Raw genomic sequence first — 14,002 nt, 5'->3', positions numbered from 1 at the left:
TCCCAGATGGATTTGGTTCCATTATTTATTCTTGTAATATCACACTTCATACCACTTTTCAGAACAACATTGATTGATAATCTCTAATGGTTTGGCAGGGACCAAATGCTAACAATGTTGATATAACTAAGACATGGAACCTACCCTCAAGTAGTTTGGAATCTAGTAGGAGAGACTAACACATAATAAGCCATGCTAAATGATAAAGTAGGGAAATAAAGGATGTGATGGGAGCAGAGAAGAGAGAAGATTTTTCATTAGGTTACTGAGGGTACTTAGTTTGGTAGCCGAAATGTATTTCACTTTAGAGAAATCAGAGAAAGCTGTACCTAGAATCTCCCTCATTCTAAAAATTTAATTAACTAGAAGGAGAAGAGTTTGCAATGTAGATCAGCTAGCTAATGTAGGGCCACAGAAATCAAATTAACAGAATTTTTACTGAATTCCAGCTAAGTTTTAGCTCCACCTCCTGCCTTGGTAAAATGTCAGGACCTCATCTGAAGCCCTGCAATGTGAGGATTATTCAGAAGAAAAGTTCTGCTGAAGAATTTAAGGGTAGTGCACTCAGGGCAAACTCTAGACGGACAACCTAGAGAGAATTCAGATGAAGATATGGTGGAGTCAGCGACTCCTGTGACCTCTAGAAATAGAAATAGAAATAGAAACTATCCTGTTTGTCAGTGTTTTAATAGAAGACTAAGTCATTTCTTTTCTTAAAATTATATGTTAAGCTCAGAATGTTCTGGGACTTTCTAAAATTTTTATAGACAATTCCAAATGATTGACTACCGGTTAAGGGTGTGATTCAGATGGAGGACTGTCTGACTTTGAAGCCTGAGCTCTTAGTTTCTGCTGTATTTTCTGATAACACATTACTCATTAAATGTAATTAAACTTAAAACATCATGAGACAAGAAGATGCCTGAAGAGGTCATTTTGTTTAATTCTTCAGGTTCTAGGCAGAAGTAGTACTTTTGTCCTATTTGTGAACTTCCATGAAGGCAGATTCTGCATCACTGCGGGATACCTGGGTGGTCACCTCTTTAATTCTGAAACATTGCCTCCCTTTCAATTGTAAAAATATATATATATATATTTTTTTTTTAATTTTAATTTTTTGTACTACTGGAGATTGAACTCAGGGATGCTCTACCACTACATCCCTAGACCTTTTTAATTTTAAAAATTTGAGACAGTGTTTTATTAAGTTGTGAAGGCTGGCCTCCAATTTATAATTCTCCTTCCTCAGCTTCCTAAGTAGCTGGGATTATAGGCATGCACTATCATGCCCAGCTTAACTTAAAAAAAAAAAAAAAATATATATATATATATATATATATATATATATATATATATATATCTTCAAGCCAGTCTTTCAGTTCATGACCTAGAATAGTTCATATGCATCCTAATTAATTTTTACATCTTTGTATCAGTTTAGACCTGGGGCTTACTTATTCTTTCAAACCAAATTTTATATACCCCCAATTTTTAGCTACTAATTGTATTTGCCTGTGGATCTTAGTTACGTATGTTTGAAAGGACCAAGAATCATGTAGATATTTAACCTTTACATTTTCCCTATAATTTTAAAATAAAAAGGTCTCTATAAAAGAGAAAGTACTCTATATATGGCTTCAAACAATACTCTAAAATCTTTTGTTGAAGATTGGCTTCAGTTGTGAATTATCATCTTTCTTGTGCTTTCAAATTTTTCAATATTTTTTGAATCAAAGAATATTTTCATATCACAACAGCTATACTGTATCTTTAGAAATAAAACCTATGAAAAGTCAGCAACTTATTTAAATTTATATTTAATATATTAACTTATATTAAATTTTATTATATATTAGATATATTAACTTATATTTACATATTATATATCAACTATGTTTAATATATAACTTATTTTTAATGTATTAAAGTATCTTAAAAATATAGTGATCTATTAGCTATAAATATCTATTGTTTAGATTTCTTCTATTTTCTCAACATACATTGGCATTCTGGACTTGGCTAAAATAACAGATGTTAACAACCTCAAATGTGAATATAGAATTGAAAATTTTAAATTGCATATGAATTTGTTCCTGCTTTTAGTTTTTCAATTTTTGTCACATGCATCTCATTCATCCTAGATTTAGCTATGCTTTCATATCAGAAATAAGGAAACATGGACTTTGGGGGTTAAACTTGGGTCTTATTACTTCCATAAGACAGCGACTGAATAAATTAAGATTCTGGAGCCTCAGTTTCTTCCCCGTGAAATGGGTGCACCTTGCCTTTATTCCTTGGCAAGTGTGTAAATTGAGTCCTTTGGAAAGAAGTTAATACTACTTACAGCACTTTACAAATATGCTCAGGGCCTAGAAAACATTTTATGATTCTTTCTCTTAGGCCACTTTCTGTCTTTGCAGACTATCCCTGTTTCTTACCTTGACCTTCACCTGTGTCTTTTAACATTTCTCCCTTGGTCTACTTCCACCTTTTTTCCCCACTCATGTCTTATAAGGCTTTGTGTATTCTTCATAGTAGAACTTCTAGAAGACAGCTCATTTGGTAAAGCATAATTTTGCACATATTTATGCTCCTAGGACACCTACCCTCCAGAGAAAAGGATGGAGAGGGATATGGAGCATAAGTAGCTAGAGAGACATCCTCTACCACTTTATTCAGGAATAATAATTGCCTTCTCAAAGGTTGTTTTGAGAATTGAATGAGGTAATATTTAAGGTTGTTTAGCATGGTGTCTGGGCCATGGTAACCATTAAAGAAATGCTGGCTATGACTGTTGTTATTGTTACCTGTCTGCTGAGCAATAGAATCAGTACTCCTGGGCCTACTGTGACCTTTGGGGGACTTCCAAGCAAGGAGAGACACTGTGTGCTTGAGCCCTTGATTAGAGACCATATGCTGAGTTTGTACTCTTGATACTCACTACTGATTGCATGAAATTTCTAGGAAAATAACTAAAAGACCCTATCCTCCTTCCTTTTTAAGAGCCAGATTAGCAAGAATGGGCCTTTAAATGGAGTTTCTATTCTCCAGTAAGAAGTCTTGTGAGTATGGAAGGTCTTCAGGAAAATTTTTCATGAAGGCAATCCTTTGAAAGATACCAAAGAGAAGGGTTTAGAGTGGAGGCTTAGAGACTATGGTCTCAAGTCCTGCTTTGGCCATTTATTTCCTGCCTATATGAGTTTTTATTTTTTTATTTTTTTGGTAGTTGTAGATGGACAGCATATCTTTATTTTATTTATTTATTTTTATGGGGTGTTAAGGCTCCAACTCAGTGCCTCACACAGGCTGGGCAAGTGCTCTGACACTGAGCTTCAGCCCCAGCCCCTGTATGAGTTTTGAATAAGTTCTTCAATCTGAGACTCCAAATTCCTCATGTGAACAATGAAGTAATATGAACTTTTCAAGAAGGTCTGAGTAGTGAGTGAGTGAGTGAGCCTGTCCTCCATGAGTCCAGGGCTAGTGCTCAACCACACTGCTTCCTTTTCTGTTCCTCCTGGAAAGATGTGCTCTTGGTTCAGTGTAGGCATCTCCCCTCCTAACCCTCTTGGGGGTTTCACTAGCCTGTGTCCCAAGAAACATCTTATCTACCATTCGTGTTTTCTTTTTCAGTTCTACGTGCTCTGCCATGTTCCTCTAGTTTGGCTGGATGCTAAAGAGATTTAAGACAGAGTTGGCTACTGGTAGCAGGCTGGTATTAAAATCGTTTTTTGTTGCTACCCAACAGAATGTGTAAGAGAGCTGGCCCCCTTCCAAAGAAAAACTGAAGAAAAACTATTCAGTTTACTATGCAGATGCTTGAAAGTGATTTAGAACAACTACTCAACAGCTCGAAATTCCAAAGAGAAAGTCATCTTTACGACAAGTAAATGACTGACTCATTTATCCAGAAGATAAAGTGATTTGTTCTCTTGTGGAGGGGGAATTAAGTTTCCTTATTTACAAGGAACAAGGTCAGAGCTGAAGATGCTGTCTTCCAAATACAAAGCAAATTTGTAGAGGGTGTATTTCACTGAAAGCCAATGTATAAATTACATAAGCAGGGGAAAAAAGAATTATAGGGCCTGCAATTGCTTTCCAGGGTACAAAAGGACATTTGATTTTTTTTCCTCTAAGCATAATTCAGTAGGAAGTGACACCCCAGGGAGCCAAGATTAGGATTTCTTGTAGGGCAAGAAAGACATTTTTCTAGGGGAGGGAAAGATAACGTGAGGGTTTGGGGGGCGGTAAGGATGATTTCTGCCATTGGAAAATGCTTATATGAAGCCCAGGATACAAGCAGTTCTCTTTGATTATCAAGCATATTTCTGCACAAAAATATATCAATATGTAAGGTCAAAGGTAGCTTTACAATTTCTCTACTGAAGTGGCTTATAAGTGGCAGCTGGATTGAAAGAGTGACAGGAACTACTCAGAAACTACTTGTCTTGAATCTTTTTTTTTTTTTTTGATGGGTGATATTTATGCATTTAAGGATGAGATGATGAGAGGAAGTGTCTAAAACTCTCCAGCTGTCACCTCTGTACACAGAGGTGGGTTTTTTTTTTTTTCTTTTTTCTAATTGTTCTTTTATGACGCCAGAGACTCCAGAGACTTGTGGGGGATGAAGCTCTCAGGGTGTCTATTGCTTTCCAGGAAGACAGAGGCAAAGAGAAGACAGTGATGTCTGTCTTTGGGGTCTAGAGCAGTCCATTGTCATTTGATGATCCAGGTTCTGACAGTCGGCATCAAGTGATAATTTAAGTTTGCTACCTTTGAGGGTGTTTTTTTGTTACCATCGTCTGGCGAAATTACTGAGGCCTGAGAAGGGGCGTCCAGTTGGTCTTAGTTCTAGAATAAGCCAGTGAGGAGAGATGGGAGGCCGTCAAGCTAACAAGAGCCTTCCTGCCCCCCAGAACCAAGTCTTCTGTCAGCAGAAAATGTAGTAGTGAGAGTGTCAGCAAAAACTAATGACAGTGGTGGAAACTTTGGACCTCTTGCATTTAAAGATTGCAGAAAGTTAAGATTTGGAACCACCTAATTTTTTTTAACCCTAATGAAAATAGAGAATTCATCTCCCTGTGATATGCAGGGACCTGGTGGGTGCAAATAGAAACACCAAACACATGAAGTTTGGCTCCCAAACCACAAATGCTTTACATTCCCATATGCACAACTGAGTTTTAACTATTTTTTAACAGGGACTAGGAATAGGATTTCCAGATTAAAAAAAAAATAGCAGTTACTAAGTTCAATGTGAATTTTAGATACATAACAAATTTTTGCATAACCCCTTCTCAGGCAAAACTGGGGACATACTTATATGACAACTTATTTGTTGTCTGTCTGAAATTCAAATTTAAATTGAGCAGCCTGCATTATTGTTATGTACTAAGTCTGGCAACCCCAGCTAAGAAGTAGGTAACATGAAGCAAGAGAAGAATAACTTTTAGCCACATCTATTCTGCCTCAGTTGCTCTGTGTTCTCAAGGAGGGAGGAGGTAAGGAAACCTAGGGACAAATCAACTGTGTCGTTTGGATCCCTTGAAGAGCCAGTGTAGCCTGGGAATGAATGCAGAGCATAAAGATCAGTTTTTTTGAGTGACCCTTAAACCATATGCTGAGCCTCCTGTTAAACTCTTTTTTCTATAAATTCCATATATATGTGTGTGTGTGTGTGTGTGTGTGTGTGTGTGTTTGTGTATATATATATATATATATATATATATATATATATATATATTTTTTTTTTTTTTTTTTTGGTGCGGCACTGAGCACTGAACACACAGCAAGGGCTTTACCACTAAGCTATATCTCTAGCCCTTTTTATTTTATTTCTTGTGATAGGGTCTCTCTAAGTTGCCAAAGCTGGCCTTGAATTTGAGATCCTCCTGTTTCTGCTTCCCAGGTAGCTGGGATTACAGGTGTACATCATTGCACCAGGCTTAGAATAAGTATGTTTTTGATATAGACTAATTATAGCTATCATGTCCATATTGGTAACTTATTTATTTATTTATTTATTTATTGGATTCCTCAATTACAGAGGAATGAATGTGTCTGGAAGTCTTTATGGTATGGATGCTATTCCATATTGAGTATTAGCAAAATCTTTGAATTAACAAGGAAATTCTTTTGAATTTTAAACAAAAACCCACGTTTCAATTTCCTCATCTCCATATATTAGGGGGACTGTTTTATCTCTAGGGTCTCTTGCAACTCTTAACATTTTGTTATGCTATGATGGCAGTTTATAACTAGTGCTCAGCATTTAGGAAGCTTTAGCTTTTGTCTATGTCTTTTGTTTACAGGTACATCTCTAACATCCTCACCACAACCCCAAGAAAAGAGTAGCCCCATTTACCTCAATTTTCACAGACCATGGTGTTGTGAAATTACCTGCCCACCTCATGGTCATGAACTCAGATCCTTCCAGTTCACTTTCTGTAGGCTCAGGAATGCTGGGTCTTCAGAGGTCCACTAGCAGTGGGTGACCGGCTCCAGTAACCCTCTTACCCCATTATGGACTGATAATATAGGGTTGCTCTTTGCTTGCTTAAAAAGCCATGGTCAGTGGCACGACTCTATGAATTGTACCCAGAATATGCTTGTGAATATGTCCTCTCATTAAATCAGTGTTCACATCTTGGTCATTTGGATCAGATCATGGGGCAGGATACTTCTGATGCCTTTACTGATTCAGAACTTCAGTGTGTACATTGAGTCTGTCTTGGCTTGTGACTGAGCTTCTTAAATATGGGGAGTATTCAAAGAACCTTGTATTGGAATTGGGCTCCAGTAACCTATGAGACCTGAGTGTGAAATTATCAAAAGTTTTGAGATCTGATTGTTACATGCAGCCATTATTAAAACTCAAATCATAAACTTAAAACAGGTAAAATATACTAAAAGAAAGCAAAAAAAAAAAAAAAACCCTGTTACTTCCTAATTCTATTCTCTGCATTTCCTAATTATTTTACTGTATATATCTGTGTTCTTGTCTGTATAGTGAAAACACTATAATACTAAGCAGGCCTTGATTTATTGTGTCATTGGTATCTAGGCTTAATAAATTAATGGAGGCTGTGTTTCCAATACAGATTAAACTTAAACATGACCTTGTGATTTCTGTGTTGTAAACACTCTTATCATGGCCAATTTCAAGCCACCCACGTGTGTGGGAAGGGATGGGCATATACAGATGTGTTAGATGCAGAAAATTCTTTTAAAAAAATTTTTGGGGGGTAATATCCCCTTCTGATGATCCTCTCATCATATCTTCTTGTTCCTGATTCCCACTGAAGCTAAATTTGATGTATTATTTAGAGAACAGCCCTTTCCTTTGTCTCAAATTTTTATAAGGAAAATTCTGGTCAGTAACCCCCCCATCAGCTTCTGTCCTGACCTTTTCACTCCAATTAACAGACTGACCAGTGGGGAGGAGGAAGTGATTTTCCTCAATATACCTTGGACCTAGGGGATGTCTGACTGCTCTCTTTTTCTGAGTGGCAAGTTTGCAGGCACGAGTTCTGCTTCTAGGGAAGAGGCCTTTACTTTTGGGGAATAAAATTAATTTGGGGAGTTAGTCCAGCTTTGTGTGGCCCCACAACTCTACATATAACATGTAGTCAGTTTCATCCGTAATAAAGATGACAGCCTAATCTCCAATTGTTTGTCATCTTCATTTCATTTTTAATGAGTTCTTAATTCAGAAGGGCAAGTTATTTATTAGGGTTCAGAACCTTACACTCTGAAGTGAGGGGTCTTAAAGATGAGGGTGGATCAGCCCCAGTTACAAGTGTCCACCCATCCTCTATCGCACAATCTGGTCCTTTCCTGTTTCTGTTTGCCTGACTCCTGGTAACTTGGCCTTCTAATCAAACCTGTTAATATTTAATCTGTCTTCATCTCTGGGGTTTTCACAACCCCAGTGACAATCCAGGTCTGAACACTCTGTTCATTTGGCATCTTTTACCCTGATATGTCTAGTTCTCTTTTCACTTTGGACTTGTGCAGAACTGCATTTGAATCCTGACTCTACCCTTTACTGATTAAGTGACCTGGAGTGTCAATTTTCTCCACCTGTGTTTTTAAACTTTCGAGGTTACAGCAAGCTAAACTGAAGAGATGCAACACAGTCCTTGGTACATAGGAAGTCCTTGAATTGTGGTAGCTGCCATTCAAGTTTCCATCTTCCCTCCTCTTATTAGGATTTCTGAAGCTGGTCCTTGATCTTTTCCATTTATATACACTTAGAATTTGCTCAGCATCCCAGCTTTAGCCAGCACATGCTTTGGGGGTGCACAAAGCTCCATCTGTACCCTGGCCTTCTTGTCAGAACCATCTTTGTGCACATTTTTGGTGGACATTAAGACATTACAGATGAAATATCCTCCTGCTCTTTATCTGTTCAGTGCCCAAATTCCTATGCCCTTACAGGTTTCTCATGTCTATCAGGGGCACCCTATTTGTTCCTGACCTTAAGCTTCCACGTTGTATTCTCTATTGCCCATATCTGATTATTACGAGGCCACGCAGACTCTTTCCCGTGGCTTCCTGCTCTCCATTTCCAGGGCTAACACTGATGTGAGCTGAGCCGCTGCTCCCAGCCCCCTCCAGCCTCTCCCTGCTCGCTGCCCTTGATGTGCTTGTTTTCTCCTTTGTGCTTTTGCTCATGGCGCTCAAGGGACACCTGATGATCTTTGAGTTAGTTCTTTTATTATTTACTGACTTATATTGCTCTCTAACTCTTTGAAATTTCTGTCTTTTCTCCTCAGCTAGGTTGTAAACTCCTTGAAGACAAAATTAACCCCAAAAAACAAAAATCAAAAAAACAGGTCATAAACTTCTCAGAATTACTGTCATAGTATCAAACATAGTACTCAGTAAAGGCCTCCTAATGGCGGGAATAGATTGGCTCTAACCCTTCCCAAGGTCTTCACACTGCCCCTCCAGTGTCAGCTGCCTTTGTTGTACCTGCTCTTAGCTCTGACTCTTTCCTGACAGGGGCCCTCTGTTTGAGCTGACCACCGTACACACACACACACACACACACACACACACACACACTCACACTTACTAACTAACCTGGGCATTAAAATAATAATCTTTCTGTTATCATTTTTCATGAGACTCTAAGACATTAGGTACTCACTACTCTACATTGAAAAATGTGATGCTGGATGATTTATGAAGAACTAGTAAAGGAAGTGGGAAAAAAACTAGTTTTGTGATCTTTTTCTCAAAAACATGAAGTCAAGGGTTGAAACAGACCAGGAAATTAGGAAGAAAATTTCTTTTCAGAGTCATTGACATGCAGAGGCATGACTTTCTTCTGATGGTGGAGGACTAAGCGCCTTCTCCTTTTCTTACACCAGTGAGAGGTGTCTGAGGAGGATTCCTTAGAGAGCTTAATTTACGGTCTCTCTCTTCAAGGGGGAAAATAGGACTGATATGTAACTCATGATGAAGGAAGTGAAAGGAGCAAGTTTGTGATTAGAGCTGCTTGTCCAGTGGCATAGGAGAGAGAAGTGTTTTCATTGGGAGTCAGAAGCACCTTCACTGGTATGGGTCACTTCCCTTGGCGGCCCATTTGTGGGGTAGGTTTTAAATGAAAACGTGCCCAGGTATGTGCCCACGAAGAACTTGCTGATTGTTTCTTTGGCTGAGAAGAAGCTTTTTAGTTTGAATCCATCCCATTTATTGATTCTTGATATTAATTCTTGCACTATAGGAGTCTTATTAAGGAAGTTGGGGCTTAATCCGACATGATGGAGATTTGGGCCTACTTTTTCTTCTAATAGACACAATGTCTCTGGTTTAATTCCTAGGCCCTTGATCCACTTTGAGTTGAGTTTTGTGCTTGCTGTACAACCAGATATATGAAAAATTGTGCTCTATATGTGTAATATGAATTGTAATGCATTCTGCTGTCATAACAAATTAAAATTTACAAAAGGAAAAAAAGAAGAACAATAGGGCTAAATATGGAGGCAGAGAAGAACTACTGTTTTCCACAGGCACATCACCTCCAAGCCCTTGAATGTAGTCACCTACCCAGAAACTCTGATTGAAGAGGTGGGGTAATTTAGGAGGTGCGGGTGTGTGTGTGTTTGTGGTATGGGATATTGAAATCAGGGTTGCTCAACTACTGAGCTACATCTCCAACCTCTTTTTAAAATTTTATTTTGAGACAGGGTCTTGCTAAGTTTCCTGGGGTCTCACTAAGTGGCTTTGAACTTGGGATCACCTGGCCTCAGTTTCCTGAGTTGGCTGGAATTAAAGGTGTGTGCCAAAACACCTTACCTGATTTAGGAGTTTTTGCTGAAGTTTCATTACATAGTCATGATTGATTAAATGATTGGCCATTGGTGATTGAACTTGACCTCCAGTTCTCCCCTCCCTGGAGGTTGTGGTGGTAGGAGAAGTGCTGAAAAAAAAAAAACATGCCAAAACCCCAAAAGTCAAAACTTGTTCTTTCCTTACCAATGGGGCTTGTTGCATGTAACCAAAGATTCTTCTGTAACTCTGGAAATTCCAAAGACCTAAAGAGAGCTGAGTACCAGGAACCAGGGGGCAAAGAACCAGTATTCCTACTACATCCTACCCACAAAACCTCCATTTCCACAGGAGTTTTACAGCTTGAAGCAGGACTGGGCTATAGGAGAGAGGACCCTAGAAATAAAAATTGCAGTTCCAATTGTTCAGTTAATGAACATTTTAATTACTGAAATGACATTGTTCTTATATCTAGAATGACTGGAGGGCTTTTTATTATTAAAAATGAACTAGAAACAGGTGTGGCTCCTGTTGACGTATCATGCCAGGAGTTAGAGAGTAACTTTGTATGATCAGGAAAAAGAGAAAGAAGAAAGCCTTTGGATAAAACTGTTGTTCCTTGCAGGTTTTGAAGTACCTCTGTTTCAGCAGGAGAGCTATATTTGTTGATTATGTGCAAGCAGGGTGGGTGCACACACACCTTAGTCTTCTCCATGACACACACCAAAGCAACCGAAGTTGTAGTCAATGCCTATGAACACATCAGGTGGAACGTAGCTGCAAGTTGAATTCAACTCCTCCAAGAAATCTTTCTTAACCGGCCACAATCCAAACAGTTCTCCTTAGAATTTCTTTAGTTCCTATTTTTAAAAACCATGTAAAGTAACACTTACATACATGGGCCAACCAATTGTCTCCATTGGTTTTTTTCTTTCATCCTTATGATCAATCTCTCACTAGGAACCAATGTATTTTATTTTGGGGGTATATATATATATATATATATATATATATTTACCATTATAATGTACTTGACTATGGTTGAGATAGATACAAACCTTATGGCCACATCAAACGTCTGTTAAGTGAATTGAAGAAATATACAGTTTGGTCTAAAATCTAAAATGAAATTATTCTTTCTTCTATAGGACATGTTAGCCAGCTTGAATCAACTTTCCTGTGTTCTGGTTGGCCAATGAACTGTTGAACAGGGTGCTAATGAAATAACTAAGTTTCATGTCATCTTTTATTTGTTCATGAAAGTTAAAATTCCATAGTAACCAGTGAGTGTGGTTTAGTGTGTGACATTAATCCTCTTCAGGCATGTACTGGGAGATACCTTTGGTCAACACGCATGCTACTTACTCTGACGTTTGCTTTATCTCATGATCATCAATGAGCTTCGGTCCTTGAATTACTGACTTTCAGATTTTTGAGAACAAAATTTTCTGTAGACCTAGGAGAGTTTCCCAGGCAGCAGGAAGAATATTCTGAGAACATCTCTCTCAAAATTGCTTCAGTTATGGGCAGGGCAAGTAATTCTTCAGGATCCTAGCTGCATTATTAGCACCTCGTTTTCACTGAAGATGGTAAAGGAAGGTAGTTTGCTTTTATTAATAGGCCTATCTACCATGAGACATATCAAAGAAATTAAGTTCTCCAGGGAGCCTAGCAGGACTGGAATCTGTTAATCACTTCCCTCCCTCCCCCGCACCTTTCTTTCTTTCTCCTGGCTTGATTTTAAACTCCTGGGCTCAAGGGATGCTCCTGCCTCAGCCTTCCAAGTAGCTGTGACTACACATGCATGTTACTGTACCCAGCCATGAGCTATGAATTCTTGATGTTTCTGTGAGCAGAATGCATGAACCATATGTGTGCATTGAATACTGAAACTCTGTGCTTCCCCTGCAGGTGATACAGGCTTGCCATTCTTGTCCCAAAGCAATTGAAGTGGTGGTCAATGCCTATGAACACATCAGGTGGAACATAAAGTGGAGAAGAGCCATCCCGGATGATGACTTGGAGGTAAATAATCAATTTGTTTCCTATGGTTTTCACTACCAAGTATTGATAGACTGAAATTCAAGTATGGAAATTTCTAATAAAAAATATTGTTTTTGAAAATATTTAAAAAATCTTTTCAAATATAATGAGAAAAGGGTTGTAAATTCAGGTTTATATATATTTGATAGAAAGTTTATAGCTTTATCAAACATACAACATTAAGAAGTCTCTCAGGGAATTTCTCTATTTAAGGTCAAGTTGAATAAAGAAAGAAAGGTGGAAGTATTACTTTCCATCAATTTAGATGAATTAAATAATAAGATTTGGGGTTGTTTATATAATATTTTAAACCAGGAAATTATAGTTTTTTTTGTGTAGATCATTTCACCCAACTTTTTCTTCCTTTTAAAAATTGTTTCTTTTTAGTTATATATCATATTAGGATTAATTTTGAAATAATTATAAAAGCATGGAATATAATTTGCTATAATTCAGTCCCCAGTACTTCTCCTTTCTCTCTCCTTCACCTTTTTCTTTCCCTCTATTTTACTGATCCTTCTGCTATTTACTTATAGGTTTTTTTTTTTTCAATTAGTGTCTTATGGGTATACATGATGGTGAGATTCACTGTGGTATATTCATATATGTATATAACAAAATTAGGTCAGATTTATTCCACTGTTCTTCCCTTATTCTGTCTCTCCCTCCATCTTAATCCCTTTCATCTAGTTACCAACCTTTCTTCTATTTTGATGGAATTCCTTCCCCTTTTTTCCTTCTCTTTCTTTCTTTATTCCCCCTTATTTTGGATTAGCTTTGGCATATCAGAGAATATATTAGACCTTTGACTTTTGGGATATGGCTTATTTCATTTAGCATGATAGTCTCCACTTCCATCCGTTTACCAGCAAATGCCATAATTTCATTCTTTTTTCTAGTTAAGTAATGCTCCATTGTGTTTACATAACACATTTTCTTTCTCCATTCATCTATTGAAAGGCACCTAGTTTGGTTCCATAGTTTGGCCTTTGTGAACTGTGTTGCTATAAACATTGATGTGGCTGTCTTCCTATAGTATGCTGATTTAAAATATTTTGGATATATATTGAGGAGTGGGATAGCTGAGCATATGGTAGTTCTATTCCTAGTTTTTGAGAAGTCTCTGTACTGCTTTTCCAGAGTGGTTGCTCTAATTTGCAGTCCCACCAACAATGTACAAATGTACTTCTCTCCCAACATATTTGCTAACACATTACTATTTGTATTCTTGAGCATTGCCATTCTGACTGGAATGAGATCAAATCTCAATGTAGTTTTGATTTGCATTTACCTAGAGATGTTGAACATTTTTTCATTTCTTCTTCTGAGAAGTGTCTGTTTAGTTATTTTGTCCATTTATTAATTGGGATATTTGGGGTTTTCTTTGGTGTTAAGCTTTTGAGCTCTTTATATATTCTGGATATTAATGCCATATCTGAGGAGCAGGTGGCAAAGATCTTCTCCCATTCTGTAGGCTCTCTCTTCACACTCTTAATTGTTCTCTTTGCCGTGCAGAAGCTTTTTGATTTGACGCCATCCCGCTTATTGATTCTTGTTTTGTTTTTGTTTTTCTTTCTTGTGCTTTAGGAATCTTGTTAAGGAACTCAGTGGGCCTACATTTTCTTCTAGCAATTTCAAAGTTTCTGGTCTAATTCCTGGGTCTTTGAACTACTTTTAGTTGAAT

At 37.7% G+C, this 14,002-nt stretch overlaps 1 protein-coding gene across 2 annotated transcripts in view; it reads left to right on the top strand.

Moving 5' to 3' along the window:
• The window catches only part of Asb4 (ankyrin repeat and SOCS box containing 4), a 65,145-nt gene that overhangs the window by 46,501 nt on the left and 4,642 nt on the right, over nucleotides 1-14,002 (top strand). For both annotated transcript variants that reach the window (XM_046422598.2, XM_046422597.2), the window contains exon 4: nucleotides 12,187-12,300. In XM_046422598.2, coding sequence (XP_046278554.1) covers nucleotides 12,187-12,300 — 114 coding nt within the window. The remainder of the gene's footprint in view (nucleotides 1-12,186; nucleotides 12,301-14,002) is intronic.

Source organism: Marmota monax, unplaced genomic scaffold (genome assembly GCF_021218885.2).
Source record: "Marmota monax isolate L192 unplaced genomic scaffold, Marmota_monax_Labrador192_F-V1.1 WCK01_AAM20220418_F8-fsc00144, whole genome shotgun sequence".
Taxonomy (NCBI): Eukaryota; Metazoa; Chordata; class Mammalia; order Rodentia; family Sciuridae; genus Marmota; species Marmota monax.
The sequence above is the reverse complement of the archived record's forward strand: the minus strand, read 5'-3'. Positions and strand labels throughout refer to the sequence as shown.